The sequence below is a fragment of the Sinocyclocheilus rhinocerous genome, unplaced genomic scaffold, assembly GCF_001515625.1.
Source record: "Sinocyclocheilus rhinocerous isolate Xijiao unplaced genomic scaffold, SAMN03320098_v1.1 scaffold174, whole genome shotgun sequence".
In the NCBI taxonomy this organism is placed as follows: Eukaryota; Metazoa; Chordata; class Actinopteri; order Cypriniformes; family Cyprinidae; genus Sinocyclocheilus; species Sinocyclocheilus rhinocerous.
In genome coordinates this window covers 1,522,391-1,540,451 of record NW_015646289.1, presented here as the reverse complement: position 1 = coordinate 1,540,451, position 18,061 = coordinate 1,522,391, and the positions used below count along the sequence as shown (strand labels likewise).

The 18,061-nt window shown below is 40.1% G+C and overlaps 3 protein-coding genes across 21 annotated transcripts in view; all 3 read left to right on the top strand.

Moving 5' to 3' along the window:
• The window catches only part of LOC107707255 (glypican-6-like), a 48,022-nt gene extending 41,889 nt beyond the window's left edge, over positions 1 to 6,133 (top strand). The window contains exons 4-9 of the mRNA XM_016511243.1: positions 829 to 994; positions 1,628 to 1,758; positions 1,864 to 2,010; positions 2,130 to 2,254; positions 3,218 to 3,390; positions 3,503 to 6,133. Of these exons, the coding sequence (XP_016366729.1) occupies positions 829 to 994; positions 1,628 to 1,758; positions 1,864 to 2,010; positions 2,130 to 2,254; positions 3,218 to 3,390; positions 3,503 to 3,723 (963 nt within the window). The 3' untranslated portion in view covers positions 3,724 to 6,133. The remainder of the gene's footprint in view (positions 1 to 828; positions 995 to 1,627; positions 1,759 to 1,863; positions 2,011 to 2,129; positions 2,255 to 3,217; positions 3,391 to 3,502) is intronic.
• A 1,424-nt stretch (positions 6,134 to 7,557) lies between these two features.
• Positions 7,558 to 11,396, top strand: LOC107707251 (heparan-sulfate 6-O-sulfotransferase 2). Its single transcript, XM_016511220.1, has 2 exons — positions 7,558 to 8,419; positions 10,122 to 11,396. The coding sequence occupies exons 1-2, from the start codon at positions 7,860 to 7,862 to the stop codon at positions 10,966 to 10,968; spliced, it is 1,407 nt and encodes a 468-aa protein (XP_016366706.1). The 5' UTR covers positions 7,558 to 7,859; the 3' UTR covers positions 10,969 to 11,396.
• Positions 11,397 to 13,834: 2,438 nt separating this feature from the next.
• LOC107707252 (muscleblind-like protein 3) overlaps positions 13,835 to 18,061 on the top strand; it is a 63,045-nt gene continuing 58,818 nt past the window's right edge. For 6 of the 19 annotated variants that reach the window (XM_016511233.1, XM_016511232.1, XM_016511231.1 and 3 more), the window contains exon 1: positions 13,835 to 14,245. The gene's annotated coding sequence lies outside the window, so the exon portion shown is untranslated. The remainder of the gene's footprint in view (positions 14,246 to 18,061) is intronic. The other 13 variants (XM_016511235.1, XM_016511242.1, XM_016511238.1 and 10 more) reach the window with 10 other exon arrangements.

Here is an 18,061-nt window from a genome sequence, read left to right as displayed (position 1 = left end):
TCTCTCTATATATATATATATATATATATATATATATATGTATATATATTATTTTACCTTATTTTATTTCAGTTGAATTATTCCAGCCACTAGCTGAAAACTTAAGTTTTTCCATCATGTCTAATAATTTTTTTTCCACTTTTATTTTAATTAACAGAAATGTTTTTAATTATTTGTTTCACTTTTTTTATTAGTTAAAGATAACTCTGCTTATGAACAGATTATTTTATTGAATAGTTCAAAAAGGTCAGTTTAAGTAAGTTTGAATCAGTCTGAAACACTGGCCTGATTAAAACATTAGCAAACAGATCTTTTATGTAAGCAAACTCATAACTGACATATACTCCAGCGAATCAGAATAAAATAAAATGCAACAGAATCAAATCAAATCAAGAGTTTGAAAATCAGAAACAAATTGAAACAGGGAAATCTTCATCAATACCCAGGCCTAGAGTTGACTAAGCAAATCAGAGATCAGGGACAGCAGAGATCGAAAGTACAGGTTTTCTATAGGGTTTATCAGTTTGTGAAGGTGGACACCTGGATGGACCACCTGGATGGCTTAACTTCCAGCATTAAAAGATCAGAGGCCAAGGCTTCTCGGTGTGTGTAGTGAGTTAGTAGAAGCAATTGAACCTGCAATGACAAATTGAGCAAACACAACTTCAGCAGCGACCTTATAAAAGGTGGCGGGGTCGCTGATGCTCTTTGTTCAGAGTTTTATTAGCAGCATCAGGCATATGAATTAGGTTACAGACTCATTAACCTTTTCCTCCTGTGTCTGTTTTGCTGACTCTGCTCAATCTTCTTGTTCGTCCTCTCTTTCAGGTAAGCGCCTCTCCGAGTTGTGTGCGTGCGGCTATGAAGATGTTATACTGCCCGTACTGTACCGGCCAGGTGGCGCTGAAGCCCTGCAAGAACTACTGTCTCAACGTCATGCGAGGCTGCCTGGCCAATCAGGCCGATCTGGACACAGAGTGGAATAACTTCCTTGGTAAGAGAGTGTTAAATGGCTCAAGTAATTGATTTATTACTCAACCATTACTAAATATAATGGAGCCAGTTTTCCACACTAAGCAGAGGAGTATCATAAGCACAGAATAAAAATGAACAGGTCACATTGAAATGGTTTCCACTTGCTCTGAGGCCAAAACAATTTATGTGACGCCTCAGCTTGAAAGCAGAATTGGAATTGACTTGGATTAGAAGTGAACACTGGGGAACGGCTCTGTTTTTATCCATGCATGTGTTTCATGAAGTGTTTTGGGCCTCTCGTGACTCTGAAGGCCGTGTGGTCTCGGGTCCCGTCACACATTCTCGTGCGCTCTCGCAAAGTGTTCCTGGCTCGTGGGACTCTGGGACTGGCTTTGCTCACCCTGCCTGTCAGCTTTGGGGGGAACCTTAATTGGGGCGCCTTGTTCAGGCCTCTGACTGTTTAACAAGCTGTTCGCACAATAGGCTACAGTTCCTTAAGAGCTTAGCCTGGACCGATGACTGTATGCTGCCCTCTAGTGGTGCAAATTACAGAATGTTTTTGGGCATGGGTAATTGAAAGCATTGATGACATGAATTGCCTTAAGGGTGTTTCATTTATTAATGCATTTATTTTGGATTTTATGAATTTTAGATGCCATGTTGGGTCTTGCTGAGAGACTAGAGGGACCCTTTAACTTTGAGTCAGTAATGGATCCCATAGACGTGAAGATTTCAGATGCCATCATGAACATGCAGGAAAACAGCATACAGGTCTCACAGAAGGTATGTTTTTAATTTCTTTTCAAAATTTTGCATGCGCAATGCATGTTTTATTTGATTTGATTTGATTTTGGTGCATATGTATTGAGAGTTATTTGTCTGTTTCAGGTGTTTCAGGGATGCGGGCAGCCCAAACCCAACATGGCTTTCCGCACCCGGCGCTCTCCTAAAGACTCGGGCTTCCCCGGGCGTTTCCGACCCTACAGTCCTGACGCCAGACCCACCACCGCCGCTGGCACTAGTCTGGACCGACTGGTAAGGATAAAGGGCACCCTTACTACCACTCATATCACTTCTATTTTCTTTAAAAAGATGTCAATTGATTTTGCCAGATCAGAATGTATTGTTTGTAACACAAACTGTTTGTTTCCTAGTTGACTGATGTTAAGAAGAAACTGAAGCATGCCAAGAAGTTCTGGTCCACCCTGCCTGACACTGTGTGTGTTGGAGAGCGAACTGCTGTCGGTGATGAATGCTGGAATGGTACAGCCAAAAGCAGGTGGGTCAATGAGATGATGCTCCTATTTTCGAACAGATCTATAAAGTTATTCAAAATCGCTTTTAAATGCAGTTTATACTTGCACGTCATATGTGAGGTATTTTCAAGTCATTACATGTTTTTAATTACCAAGTTAAAATGTATAAAGTCAGAAACTTCAGAGCGCTAAATCTGTTCTATCATAATACCTCAATTTTAAGAATGAAATTTTCGAAGTAGTTTGACAATTTTATTATTTCTTAGAAAAACAGTAAAAAATAACTAGTGTAGCAACATTTTGGAAAACTTTTGTTTGCCAAATCAAAGTCATGTGGTGCAACAAATAGGCAGGGGCAAACATAAGCATTAAAAGGAAATTATGTCATCATTATAACAACATATAGCGCCGTTGCGCTTCAGGCGTCCTGAGTTCGAGTCCCAGCTCGCAGACCTTTCCCGATCCTGTCCCCCTCTTTCTCTCCTACTTCACGTCCTGTCTCATATACTGTCCTATCCTAATAAAAAAAAAGGCAAAAACGGCAAAAAAAAATCTAAAAAAAAAAAAAAGGAAATGGTCAATAAGTCTTTTAAAATATCAAATAATTTGATCTTTTTATGCCAAAGCAAGGTCATATGGTACAACTAACTGCAAATTTTACTTTAACTCAACTTTATTAAAAAAATATTTTGCTTTGCAAAACGTTTTTGAAACTAAGGTGTGAACACTTACACTAGTGTAAGGAAAATAAGGTGTTACTTACTTGTTAAACCACATTGCATTATATTGAAATATTTCTTAAAAATGGTATGTATAGTTTTTCAAAACCATAAAACCAACATTAAAACAGAGTACATTTCTAAGAGTTTTTAAAAGACACTCTTATTGGTTGCTAAACCAGATAGTCAAATTCCTCCATTTCATTACTCACTTAACCTACAACATTGGCCGTCCTCTCAACTTTTCCTTCCTTTCTTCACATGCAGGTACGAATCTGTCGTCATAGGCAATGGCTTAGCCAATCAGGTGTCTAATCCAGATGTGGAAGTTGACATCACCAAACCAGACATGGTGATTCGGCGGCAGATAGCAGTGCTGAAGGAAATGACCAGTCGGCTTAAGGCTGCTTACACTGGCAACGACATCTCATTTGTCAATGGTACGAGGCATCGCTTGTGGTTCAGTTCAAGTGAAATTCAGTATGAAATGTCAAGATGACATCATACAAGCTTGTTTTTAACATTGATCTGTTTTTCCCCCTGGCTCTTCAGAGGATGCCGGCAGTGGAGAGGAAAGCGGAAGTGGCTGTGACTCGCCCCCTTGCGACAGTGACGGGGACATCTACTTCTCTACCCCAGCGCCCGCTAAACCTCGCATTATCAAGATTCAGTCTGACAAACTGCCCTCTAGTGGTACACGGTTGGCACCTTTCAGCCTGACACTGGCTGTGACGGCACTCCTGCTCGCCCTGCTCACCCCACACACGAGATAAGACCGGCCCAGGGAGGAAGAGGATGTGTGTTTGTACGAATTTGAACAAGAGAGCAGAAAACTGCCATAGGACATTAAAGACACTGCTTTCAGGAACTCCGTCTGCCTGCCATCTGGGGAAGACACTCAAGTTATTAATACTCAAATAACTTCCCTTCAGTGTATTTTTTGTGTTTATAAGAACGGACTTCATTTATGTACAGCTATACGTTTCCACGCCGCTTTTCACATCAGCTGGGTTTTATTCCTCCGTGTTTGTAGTGTCCAGAATCGTTGACGACTCAACATGATTTTTTCGGTTATGGGTTAAATAAGTGTTAGTTTGAAAGTAAGTCAGATTGAGTGTGTGTTTGGGTGGATGATGGTGTGTACGATTGGCTGTATATATCATCCGAGCGGTTTTTATAATAGGTAAACAATTAATCAACCCATATAACACGTATAATTTAAGCAAATCTGTATGAAGTACTCCGATTTTTTTTAATACATTTGGTGTGCATGGAGGCTTTGGTTGGCTGCAGATCATATATATGTTCCTGAATTTTAGAGCATGATAAAAACTTCATGATGCCTTAAATAATTCATAAATGGGCCCTTTATTAGGGTTGCAACCAACAAAAATGTATGCAATGCTGCCTTTTGAGTGAAGTCAAAACTAGAGGATCCCAGACACAAAGCTTTTTTTTTTTTTTTCCTGTAACTTTCACAGCCCCCGTATCATCATCCCAAGTATTTTTGGCAGTATAATATATAACTTGAGAATATAGTCTTCAGTAATAACTTAATAGTGTGTGTGTGATAAGGAAGGAGTTTTGGTTAGGTAAGGTCTGTCTGAAAGTTGATACATTGAATAGGCCTCGATGGTTCCCTCAAAGATGATTATGTATTCTGCATGATGTGGACTGTGTGGCCTGAGTAAAGTTGTTTTTTTACTGGCGCAGCTGGATACGAGCGTATGCTGAAGATGGCTTAAGGCTGAGCTGTCTGGAGGAATTTTACACAGGGTTTTATGTGGAGGTGTTTATTTTGCTAGAAGTGTATTGTAAGGTATAAAACTGTATGATAGGTACTGCAGCAGATTTCACTACACAGTGGCAGACGGTGCTGATTTGAGAGGTTGGGTGGCCTCTTTTGGTTTTTCTTACTTTAATTTCTGTTTGTAACATATAACGTCTAGCCTTTTCCCCATTCCCGATTGATATCCATTGAAGTCGGTACACATTTTAAAACCATTCCTCATATAGAGCAATAGACAGCGTGTATGGTGCGTTCCAACACTAGTTTCAAAAGTGGCTATGTATGCGCTTTCCCATTCAGATGTCTGACAAGTGCTTGTTGGTTTAAAAGAAAATCTCTCTCGATCTTCAAGGGCTTTTCACCCACCTCTCGGAAAAACTAGCTCCCCTCGCTCTTGTACAGTAAGTTATTTAACCACATTCGCAAGCATCACTTTCCTAGGTATCTTGATTTCAGTATTCAAAATATTTATGTCTGTAGATGAATGCGTTCTAATGAATTCACAATTTAACTGATGGTTTTATATTGGCTTCAAATGTCATGTTACATAATATTTAGATTTTGTAAACCGAGCTACCGTAAGCATTTGTTTTGTCGTTATAGATTTATGTAAGGGGATTGTGAAAATTGTACAAGCTGATGCAAGGACAGGGCTGGCCATCGGTCCTTGATCGTTCCTGATGTCACATGCACTTTTAATTGGCATTCAGATACCTCACGGCAAAGAGTTTTAAATGATGCTTTTAATCGTATCTGCAACATGCATACTTTTTACGTTCATTTTTATTCATTCGTTTGGAGGTTCATTCAGTATCTATGGATGAATGGCCAGTCCTCAGACATTGTCAGGTTTCATGAGCCTGATCTCTACAGCAATGCTACGCACCTCAGATCAGTTCTGTATTTTTCTAGTCTGATGTGCTGCCACGAATAGAAAGCAATATGTGTTTTCTGTACTTCTGACCCAAAGCTTCCCGCTGTCACATGTTAAGATGGCTCTGATGTAATGACCAGGAAAGGAAGTGTCTTGTGCTTAGTATGTCAAGCTACTCCGAGTCAGTGTGAAGATGACATGGACTCTTGAATGAACCTCTGCAATGTCATCTTTAGATTGAATGCTGACCTTCAGGTGGACAGATCGCAGGGCCTGCAGCCCTGTACATCAGTGGAGACATCTGCGATGAGGAGTGAGAGAGACTGAAGAAAGAAAAGAAAACAATTGTAAATAATGAGCAGTCGTTTTAGTGGTCTCTGAGAGATGTTCATCAGATTTTACCCATTCAGAGTATGTGCTTAATATGGGCGAAACAAAGAGATAGATGCTAAAAATGTAAGAGAAAAGTTATATTAAACATTTCTTAGTCTTGTTGAAATAAAGACTGCAGATATTTAAATTTGATGTGTCGTGTGTCATTTCTGCTTTACCAGTATTAGTTTTATTGAAATGCTTTGAAAGTCTCTTTGGGAGACCAATTAGTAAAACACAAAAGAAAACAAAGGATGAGTTGAAACAATCATGAACATTGATTAATCACAGCCATTAATTAAACCGCAGTGCTAAATCTTCCTTTAGTCTTCATGTGTGTTATTAAATCAACAAACTGTCAAGATGAGATGAAGACTGCCAGACTATTAATGTATATTGGATAAGCATCTCCAAAATAATCAGCCCTTGTAATTTTCTTCCAATAGTACAGAAACTAAATGTGATAGAGACCATGTATTGAGAATGCTACACCTTCACAGGCTTATTACACAAAGTGCAAAAATGATCAAATCTAAGTGAAATATTAACGTTAGCTTAGATTCCTGATGTTGAAATATTCTCACATTAAAGAAAACCTTATCCAGCGTGGGACATTAATAACCTGAAATTTATATCTGGTAGTTAATCAATGTTAGCTAATATTTCAATATGTTGTTTTGAATATATATTTATTATAGCACTAAATATATATACCTAGCGCTTTACAGATAAAAGAGCCTGTAAGACAATATCGACCAGCAAAAATAACATTGGTTTTGCCTGTAAAGCAGTATTCTGTAATTCAATTAAAGATGTGTGTGTGTGGTTCTGGTATTCCCTACGTTATAAAGACCAAATGTAGTATTATACTAGTAAAAATTGACCTTGTGGGGACCTTATTTATTTATCTATGTCCTCGTGAAAGTTTTGTGTGAGGGGTAGGTTTAGGGCAAAGTCCCAGGGTTGTCAAACTCGTTTTCACGGAGGATCCATCTGCCCATCAAAGTTGTAACTGTAAGGCTAAATGTTACTACTCCTTAACATATTGTTAAATAACTGTCTCTTTATTCTATTATTACTTATTTAAGTTACAAATATTGTACATGCATTTGCATAGATGTAAGAATATGTTATTGTTCTGTGTTATTTTAACAAATCATTTTAATTTATCAGGTTAAGAAATCCACATTACTCCATAAATCAAAGTAAATAAAGACAGATATCATCAAACACAAGTCACTGCATTAACTTTGTAAAAAAAAATTGTTACATTTATGGTACAACAAATAATTGTGAGCTGCAAAGAACGTGTGACAGATATGGCATTCACTAAAAAAAAAAAAAAAGAGCCCGGTCTCATGAAAATGCGTATCAATAGCACGATTTTCTGTTTCTATTTGGCGTACGATTTATAAGCAGAAATCGACTTTGGCGTGCATATGATAAGCAATCAATGCTTGAAGTAGAAAAAAAGAAGTGTAGAATTTGTAAAATATCTCAGTTGTGATTTCCAAAATAGCGGTCCTAAAGGGGGCTTTAATTTTGAAGAGGGAAATGCGAATGGGGGCGGTGTGGACTACTGGGAAAACGAGGAACGGTGAAGAGCGAGTACGGAATTGTGGCAGAGGTAAACAGCAGAAGTTATCTGAAGATCTCTAAGCAATACGATGCAGGAAAGCCTCGCGGAGACATGTAGACGTCAACTACGTTGAACACGAGCAGACAAACATCCAGAAAGAGCGCTGGGCGTGTTCATGTTTTGATGTGCTGCGGAGGCTCGAGTCTCAGGGTTTTGTTCAACATTGCTCCTGGCCGACGCGACGCGGTGGGGGAACCGCACAACCGAGTAATGCTTTCACTTTTCCAGCGAGAAGATGGATGAAAAATCCTACTACAGCCGGCTCCTCATCGCACTCCTGATGGTCCTGTGTTTCGGCGTTATTGTATTACAATACGTCTGCCCTACGTCTGATTGCCAGTTGCTCCACCTGGCATCATTGTCCTCGAGACTAGGGAGTCGCGCACGCGGGGATCGCATGAACGGAGCCGGTGCGGGAGATCCATACAGCTCCGAGGACGGTGCTTTGGTTCGATTCGTGCCTCGCTTTAATTTCACCACCAAAGACCTAGATCGCGCTGTAGATTTCAACATCAAGGGGGACGATGTTATAGTGTTCCTCCACATTCAGAAAACCGGGGGGACCACGTTCGGCCGTCACCTTGTCCGCAACATCCAGCTGGAGAGGCCTTGCGAGTGCCATGCGGGCCAGAAGAAGTGTACCTGTTACCGGCCAGGCAAACGGGACACCTGGCTGTTCTCCCGGTTCTCCACCGGCTGGAGCTGCGGGCTGCACGCGGACTGGACTGAGCTCACCAGCTGCGTGCCTTCCTTCATGGGCAACCGGGAGTCTCAGGAAAGGCGCAGGACTCCCAGGTGAGAGTTTAATTGGTTTTTATCAGTATATCAAACTAATTTCAGTGTCTATAATGGACTGAAATGCGTCTTGATAAACAAACATTTCTTTTGTTATGATGTTGTGTGGTGCCACGGTGCGCTTTGCCACTCCTTCCCTTCATATTGTTCTCGTTCAGTTCAGTGCTGAAGCCTCTTGGCAAGTCAATTATGCGGAGACAAAAGCCTCCAACAGGTCAGGCTCAACCCTGGAGAGTCTGCTTTCATTCAGCGCATTCCTCCAACAGGGGACCAATCATCATAATCATTCCCCCTTTCAGACAGCCTGCTGGCACCAGAACATCTGCCATTCTCTCAGGCTTGTTCTTTAAATAAACGCCCCGTAGCATGGGATCAACAGTGTTTGATAATGTTTGCATTGGGAGGAATCAGATTTGATGAATAAGTGTTGGGTGTTTTGAGTGTAGTAGGTTGGTAGTGTTTTTAAATGTACACTACCGTTTAAAAGTTCAAGGGTTTTTGAAAGAAATTAATACTTCTAATTAGCAAAGATGCATTAAATTGTTAAAAGTGACAGTAAAGCTTTCTATTTCAAATTAATGTTCTTTTGGACTTTCTCTTCATTGAAGAATCTTGAAAAAATGTATCAAGGTTTCCACAAAACTGTTAAGCAGCACAACTGTTTTCAGTATTAATAATAAGAAATGTTTCTTAAGCAGCAAATCGGTGCCGCGGTGGGCAAGTGACGCAACCGGTGTTGCGGCTTAACAATGGTATCACCGTCAACACCGTCTATCGCGGCAAGCCTACCGATGACCCCTTTAAAGAAAACAAGGGCCTGATCTTCTTGATATAAAGCAAATCTGCAGGACCGGGCAGTTTTAGCAATGTGGTCTGAGAAAGTCAGCTGATCATCAATCATAACTCCAAGGTTTCTGGCTGTTTTTGAAAGAGTTATGGTTGATGTGCCTAACTGGATGGTGAAATTGTGATGAAATTATAAAAATCTATGCTTTATCTAATTAAATTACAAATAAAACGCTAAGAACTAAAATAAACTGTTTTACAAGTGATTTTGGGTGTCACCACTAAACAATGTAAAATATGGATATTAATTTTGAGATCTGCTTAAAGGTGTTTTAAAATTATTAGTGTTTTTTAAATATTAACATTAGGTGAGAATATAGTCTAAATGTATAAATAAGGGAAATGAGCATGCACAGTTAAATATGCAGACTGATGCATACAAATATAAACCATGAAAGGCCTGCTTTTCAAATGGACACAATTAGATCAAATCAAAATCCCATGGGCTAATCTTTGGCTTGTAAGTAAAGGAAAAGTTGAGGCTCTCCAGAGACTTCCTCTCCGCTGTTGTTGAATGCATTTGTCCAGACAGTCTTAATTGATATTCATATGGAAGATGCCCTGGATGTGAGCTGAAAGATGATTCTTCTCATTCGCTCATTATGCTGAAATGCCCATAATTACAGTCAACCAGCAATAATTCATTCCGTTTTGCATCAAGATCGTTCCCCTGACACGCTCCAACCGAAACCACGCCATGAATAATTCTGTCAATGTGAACATGCACAAAATATGACAGCTTTACCCAACTTAATGATTCATACGCGATATTACTTTTCATTTTGTTTCAAGTCAATTGTGACTACTTTATTTTGAGCTCTTTTTCTTAAACTCTTCTCTTTCTTGTCTCCTATAGTAGGAACTACTACTACATCACGATCTTGAGGGATCCGGTGTGGCGGTACCTAAGCGAATGGAGGCACGTTCAGCGCGGTGCCACCTGGAAGGCCTCTAAACACATGTGTGATGGCCGTTTACCCACCCTGTCCGAGCTGCCCAGCTGTTACAATGGTGACGACTGGTCGGGTTGTTCGTTAGAGGAATTCATGGCTTGTTCTTACAACCTGGCCAACAACAGACAGACCCGTATGCTGGCCGACCTCAGCCTGGTGGGCTGCTATAATCTCTCCATCATGAGTGAGAGCCAGCGCTGGGCCATGCTATTGGAAAGTGCCAAACGCAACTTGCGAAACATGGCCTTTTTTGGTCTGACCGAATATCAGCGTAAGACGCAGTACCTCTTCGAGCACACGTTCCGCCTGTCCTTCATCGCACCGTTCACGCAGCTCAATGGCACGCGTGCTGCGAGCGTAGAGGTGGAACCGGAGACCCAGCGCAGGATTCGAGAGCTTAACCAGTGGGACGTGGAGCTGTACGAATACGCACGGGACCTTTTCCTCCAGCGCTTCCAGTACGCCAGACAGCAGGAGCGCAGGGAGGCCCGGCAGCGACGCCTGCAGGAGAGGCGCAGGTTACGTGCCAAGGTGAAGCCTTGGTGGGGGGTGACTGGAAAAGCTGTTTTTAAACCCACCAAGGAGCCACCAATGACAGAACAATCTCCCGTTTTTTCGGAAGAAAAACAAGCAGATGCTGGACAAATGCTGGAGAGCGAGACAGAAGGACAGGTAGAGGACAACTGGTTAGAGGAGGATGACAGTGAAACCATATTGGACTATTTAGAAAACGTAGAGCAGTGGCGGTAGCCACCGGCTATTTGGGAAGAGGGTTGAACTCAATACCGGACTAGAAAATGGTGATTCCATTTGATTACTTTGGGGTACCTATAATCCTTTAAGCCCAAATCACTGCTAAATATTAGCATATACAGGTTGCTCTTTCTGTGACTAATGCATTTTGTGGAACGCACATCAAAATTCTCATGTATACCGATTCTTAGCACCAGTTCTCTGTCAGATATCATATTTGAATTATCGTCTTGCAGCCTGACTTGTGTCTTTTGATTTGTGAGCTGAAAAGATGATAAAATTCACTGTCCCATCACCACTCTGCCCTTGAGAGAGGGCATTATGACTCCAGGTTGCACCAGGGAAATCGTCCCTGCAATTAATGTACTGAAAATCACTATTGATGAAAAGCATCTGCTTATCGTGAAAGCCAAAGATAGGAATGTTTCAGAAATGCCATTTTCCGACCTTGCTGTTCTGAGGAAGAATGTGGTGGCAGCACGTTTTTATTTACATTCCTTCCAAAAAAAATTTTTTTCAAGTGTCCTCAGCCGTTACAATCCCATGCACATCACAAGTCAGCCTTATGTTGAAGTCCAACACTTGTCTTTGGATTATTTTTTGATTTAAGATGTTTTTGTAGATTTCTTTCTCATACCTTTTATTTATATGTTTGCTCATAGAATCACAGGTTATGGGGTTGACTCATAATATTTTGTTACTTGAAAATAAAAAGCCATTGTGAATCACCTCATCTTATGAATTTATACCACACCATAGGTTGTACTGAGGAGCACCGATTGCTCTACTGGAAAATGAATACAATTTGTGAGTACTAATAAATACAATTTTCTATAATAATCCAAATTGCTTGTGGCTGGTTAAACTATCTCCAAGTGGGTGAGTCAATGTGTTTTGCTTTATTTTCTCTCTACAGCAGATGGAGCCAAAGTAACACTCACTGCTTACGAATGAAAGCTTACAGTAAACTCACTTGATCTGTAGAACAAAATGCTCATTTTGTTAGAGGTTTGTTTGGCCATTTAATCCCACTGGTAACATTTGTGACAAATGTATTTTTCGGGTTTGTAGGTTCTGAAAGTTTTCAGTTGTCAAATTTGGGACCAGTAGGAAAACCTAGAGTTCCATTGTATTAAAGCTAAAAATAAATACACTTATTGTTAGATTATCATTCCCTTCCCTCAAAATTTTATATTTTGACAACTAGTTACAATTGAGAATGAAACGTTTTTCAAAAAGGCGTGTACTTTGTTTCATTGGCCAATCTGAGAAGTAAAATGCATGTGCCGAACAAATTAAATATCTTAAAGCGAAGTTTTTGTTTGTTTAGTTTCTATTTGCCCCCAAAGTACCAGTGGTTTTGAAGTTGTACAAAATTAGTTTGGACCAGGCCAATGTATGTGTTTGTTTTGCAATATAGTAAATAATTTATTATTCTTCTTTACAAATCCTCGTTTTGTACTTCTAATTAGTGACCGTTTTTTTTGTTTTGATCTCTCCGCTGCGTTTAGGCGTGCGTCACTTCTGAACGGAGCATGCGCAGCGCTGACCTCATACGTCATCCGCCCGGAGCTGCTTCCAGTGTACAACAGTGAGCGCAAGCTACATTAAAGTGATTACTACGTTTTGAATATGGATATTTTTCTTACAAAAACGCATCGATTCGCTACAGAAGGCCTTTGTTCACCCCCCGGAGCCGTGTGAGACACTTTTTTTATGGATGGGCGCTTTTTATTTCACTTCTTTTGGACTGATGCATGCAACACCCACTGAGTGCCATGAAACAGCTTGAAAGATCAAAGACAATTTTTTATATTACTCCGACTGGATTCGTCTGAAAGAAGAAAGTCATATACACCTAGGATGACTTGAGGGTGAGTAATTTATGGGCTAATTTTCATTTTTGGGTTAACTAACCCTTTAACCTCCCCTCCCCCCTCAAAACGACTCATCTTCTCTTCCGGTCACGAGCTATGGCGCAAGGGCGGAGCTAGTGACGTGAGGGGTAAACGCGGGGATAAACGACAGGGGGAAAAGCTGATGCTTCACTTTATAGCACTGACACCAGTCATGAGGGAGTACGTTACCCCTAAACATTGAAAAGATATTATGACAACATTACTCTTAGGACATCATTACTCTTAGGACATCGCAAACAAATTTTTTTCATGAATATGACTTAACCTGATGGAGGACGCGCTCAGTCATTCAGGCAGTCTCTCTCTCTTGCGCGCGCGCTGTTTAGGCATGTTTTGTGCCGTTGATCGTCGTTGTCATCCTTAATAAATAAAACATTTATTCATGCTTGGATGTCGGCTGTGAATCCAGTGGAGAGAAATCCCCCACGACTAACCGCAAACTGGCATTCAGATCTGCCTCCATTTTGTTAGCAACGCCCCAGCTTCCAAGATCCAATCAATTCCCGAAGGACGAAATCAAGTCCCGCCCTCTCATTTCAGATGCCGTAGAGAAGAAAAGACTTCCGTTTCATGCCGACTTTAATAATAATTAGACAATTGTGTGACGTCAGGTCATGTGATGTCATCATGGCTACGTCCACGAGAGGGCGACCCGCTCCATGTAGAGTAAAACAGTCTTTTCTAGAATAATCTGGGCTTCATCATCTCATGCGAGTATACATATTTTAATAATACTTAGATTAAATTCTTTAATGTGTAAAGTTTTCTCGTTTTAAAAAATGCTAAGTGATCCTTTAAAACACCGTTTACTCATAAGCAAAGTATAATTTATAGAGTGAGGACGTATCTTCATGTCTAAATAGTTACATAGGCGCTGTACTGTACGATATTTATTGAATGCATTTAAATACTAAAGCCTTAGCGTCAAATATTTCTCATCATAGGTGTCCTCATACATGAGGCGCAGTTTGCGCTGAGGTCGAGTGGGAATCCCCCTAAAATGGAGGCAATACTTGGGAATGCACGTAATGCCGTGCACACTTTCGCTCTACTCCTCCCTTCTGCCCTCCCTCGTCTCGTCTTCTGCCTAGCAGCAGCTAGCAAGTTCGCTTCACGCTTCCCCATCGCTAGCTTCGTCGTTCAACTCGAAACACCCCGCAGCCGCTGGTCATTGTCCGAAGCTTTACGCAGCAAACCGCGCGATCAAAAGCTCTCGGTTCAACGCGGGAACTTTTGCAACCAAAGCGCGCGCCTCACATCAGCCAGTGATCGTGACGTAGTTATTGACAAATCATTATTTCGCTTTGCGCTGCATTTGATGTCACCCGAGCTCTAGCCACGCGTTGTCTGCACAGGTGAGTCATCTGCTTTCGTAAAGACCACTATTTCATATTCTTTAGCCAATCTTGCCGCACACATGTTAATTGCAAATGTGATTGGTGTAATGCATTGCTCGCTGTCACGACTGACGCTCGCTCGTTTATGGGTCTCCATCTCCAACCTTGCTTTTGCGCACATGGCCTCTTCGCACCGTGACGCATAAGTCTAGAATTTAAATTTCTCCATATGCCTAGTAGCCAAGTCTCTCATTTGACCTTAACGCGCAAGCCGTCACTTATAATAAAACGCCAGTAACGCAGTTGGGTGTCACACATTGATCATACACTTGCTGACAAGCTGTTGAGCTTCCCATCGATGCTGTGGGTGCCCTGAGCAGCGCCTAGTTTGTAAACAGGTTGGATGGAGCTCAAACTCACATGTCATGAGCCCCTGCAATAGTCAGGTGCAGTGGGCTGTATATCTTTTCTGATGCTGTATTTTTATGCCTGGCATCTAAAACTAGTAATGCTGTCATGCTGACATTTTAATTTTCATGGCCAGGGCTGGGTGCAGTCCCAACCATAAGGTGTTCACCCACGATAGGAGCTGAATTTGTCCTTGGGTTCCTGGAACATGTAAAAGTTGGTACTGGAAAAGTGGGTGAGGGTGGTTTTGTATCTTGGTGTGTTGAAGTTAAATGTCCTTTGTCCTGCTAACCCTTAACATCATCGGACATTTGCCAGCACAGACAACTGTCTAAAGCTGAATGCTTTAGTTTATTTTGTCGTCCATGTCTGAGTTGTTGCATAAAAATCGATAGTCGTGTGCATTCCTTTAAAAAAAAAATTGAGTCTGATAACCTTTATTTTGCACTGTCAAGCCTGTTTATAGTACCTTTTTAGTAACAGGGTTCCCACAGTCATGGATATTAACAAGTTATTAAAAGTCACAGACCTTTGTGCAGTGAATTTATACGAATACTTTACAGTAAGGTTCTACATGTTGACATTAGAAATAATGCAACAGCAATTTTACAATTTTTTACATACACAAATATTTATAACATTTCAAGTTGCATTAATTTTCATTTACAGAAACAAATAAAACAAAAAGAAAAGAAAAGAAACATTATCCAGAAGAAATATAAATTAAAATTGAACAATAGTATAGTTATTAACTTGAACCTAAATGAATAAATGCACAAAAATGTTAATTGTTAGTTCATTATACATTAATAGTTAATAACATTATTTTAAGTGTTACCATTGTTTTAGTTATACTTTAAAATATTTCATTGGCTGAATATTAGTTATTTGTTCATTTCAGTGTTGTGCCATGTTCAAATTTCAAGATGTTTTCTCAGGAAGAGACATTTGAATACTAAAAAGTATAATTGATATATTCCATCTGACATTGAAAATCAGCTTTTATTTCTGAAGATCCATATTGAAATTCGCTATCAAAAGGGATGTGAACCCTGAGTATGCTTTATTTACCTGTGCACAAATTAAAACCGTAGAGCTATTGAGATCTGGCCAGTCACGTCCCTGAATCTGCCAGTTGTTGCATTGCACTTAGAAATTGCTTCATATTAAAAATGTCATTCATTTGTATCTTATTTGGTTACAGGCCGTAGGTATAGGTTTTATATACACACGACAATGCAGTTGCTTTCAAGTCAAGTGCATACCATAGACCCTACAGTCGTGGTGCGAGAGCACCTGCAGTCGTGTGAGTGGCGGTTGACATTGTTTGATTTCACACCTTATGATGTGCACTGTCAAAGGTCAGGTCGCAGGAGTCCTGCTGCTTTAGAGGCCTGGTGTCTGTCAGACTTCAGTGGCATCGCTGCCCTTTAGTTATGTCTGCGATTTAAAGGTCCTCACATGGCTGACAAGTCATATATCTTGATGGCAGTACTCAGCACGTACCCTGCTTCTCCCTGAGGGGTCTGTTTATCCTTCACTTCCTGATTTAAACTAGAACTAGACCTACATACGGTCAGACAGAACGCTTTCGGACGACAAGCTCCATTAGTTCCCGGTGGTCACGACTGTTCAGGCAGTCGCGAGAAAATGAAAGCTATCCTTGTCGAACGTGTGGGGTTAAATCAGGTGAGCTGCTAAGACAGCAATAACCCTTCACCACACTGGGAGCAGATAGGGAATAAGATATTAGGAAGCCCCTTGACGGTCCCACGTGCACACACTCGCACCTCACATCCGCATATTGCCGCATGTGCTGAAACTGCACCACAGGTTCAGGCACGTTTGCCACCACCGTTGTGGACTTTGCTCTCGCTTTCATTCACCCTATAAAATTAATGATAAGAACAGAGAGTGAGGTTACTGTATACATAAAGCACATGTCCTCATTTCCCCTCTCCCGCTTTGCTGGACCAAATATGGTACGTTATGCCATATGCTTTGAAATGGCAATAAAACGTGTTGCTGGGTTGATAAAGCAACACCATGTACAAATGATCAAACACTGAGCGACTACAGAATATTGATTGAGCTGTCATAGCTAGCTTGCTGTAAATATCAGTTCTCTACCGAATCTATAAGAACTAGACTATTGGGTTCTATAAATATGGCCACTGCCCTCTTTTTTCGCAAGTAGGTTATGACACGCTTGGATTGTGTTACTCACAAATGAGCTTTTAACCACTATTCTGTAAAGTGCAATGCACCATTTGTCCGAGTAAATATCATTTGGGTCACATTTGCACAAACTCAAATGAGGATTTGCCAAGTCTGTGCTTCATTTAAAGCAGTCAACCTGCTTTTGAATGCCTCTGGATGTTTATAATTGCATAAAAAGATGTAGTTGCCATCTTTGATGTCATGTCTTGTTTCTCCACACTAAAAAATTATATGATATGAAATTCGACTTGATTTTTTTTAGCCAGTTTCATTTAAGTTGTCTTGCACAACAAAGTTGATTATACTTGAAAATTTAAGGCAGCAACTGAAGTTACGTTTTTAACTTGAAATAGGTGAAAATTATACGTTAAGGTGAGTTAATGCAGTAGCATGAATTTTAGTCATTTTACATTATTAATCTAAGTTGTTATTTTTCATACACTAATCTATGGTCACACTTTAGTTTGGGGACCAAACTAACTATGATTTTTGCCTCCATAAACTCCTAATTTGCTGCATATTTATAGCTACTGTAGTATGTTAGTTGTTAAGTTGTAAGTTGTTGGCATTTGAGGGATCTAAAATATGATCATGCAGAATAAGGCATTCATATGTGCTTTAAGGGTATTAATAAACAGCCAATATGCTAGTAATATGTAGGGTAATAAGCAGATAATTAATAGTGAGAATTGGTCCCCAAACTAAAGTGTTACCATATTTACTTTTAAGTTGCATTAACATTAAAGTATTATGAACAAATATGAATTAACAATGAACAATAGCATAGTTATAAATTAACATGAACATAGATGAATAAATGCTTATGCTGGTTATTGATAGTTCATTATACATTAGCAAATGTCAACCAGTTGAACGTAACTGTAAAGCGTTACCATTCTTTTGTTATACTCACTGTTTAGATAGTTTTTTGGGTATTTCACTGTTATGTCGCATTAAAATTTCAAGATGTTTTCTCAAGGAGTTTAAATTAATTTATAAAACGGATAGTTCCGGTCCTTGATTCTGATTGGCTGAGCCACGTTCGAAGCTGTTGTAAATTACTCTACAAACATACACCTTTGTTTACATTTGCGTGTTGCTTGGCAACCACTTTGTTGCAACCACAACTGTTTCTGAGGAACTACATTGTTTGGTGGAAGAATACTGTTTTTATTAATATCATTACACTTTATTTGCTGTTTTATT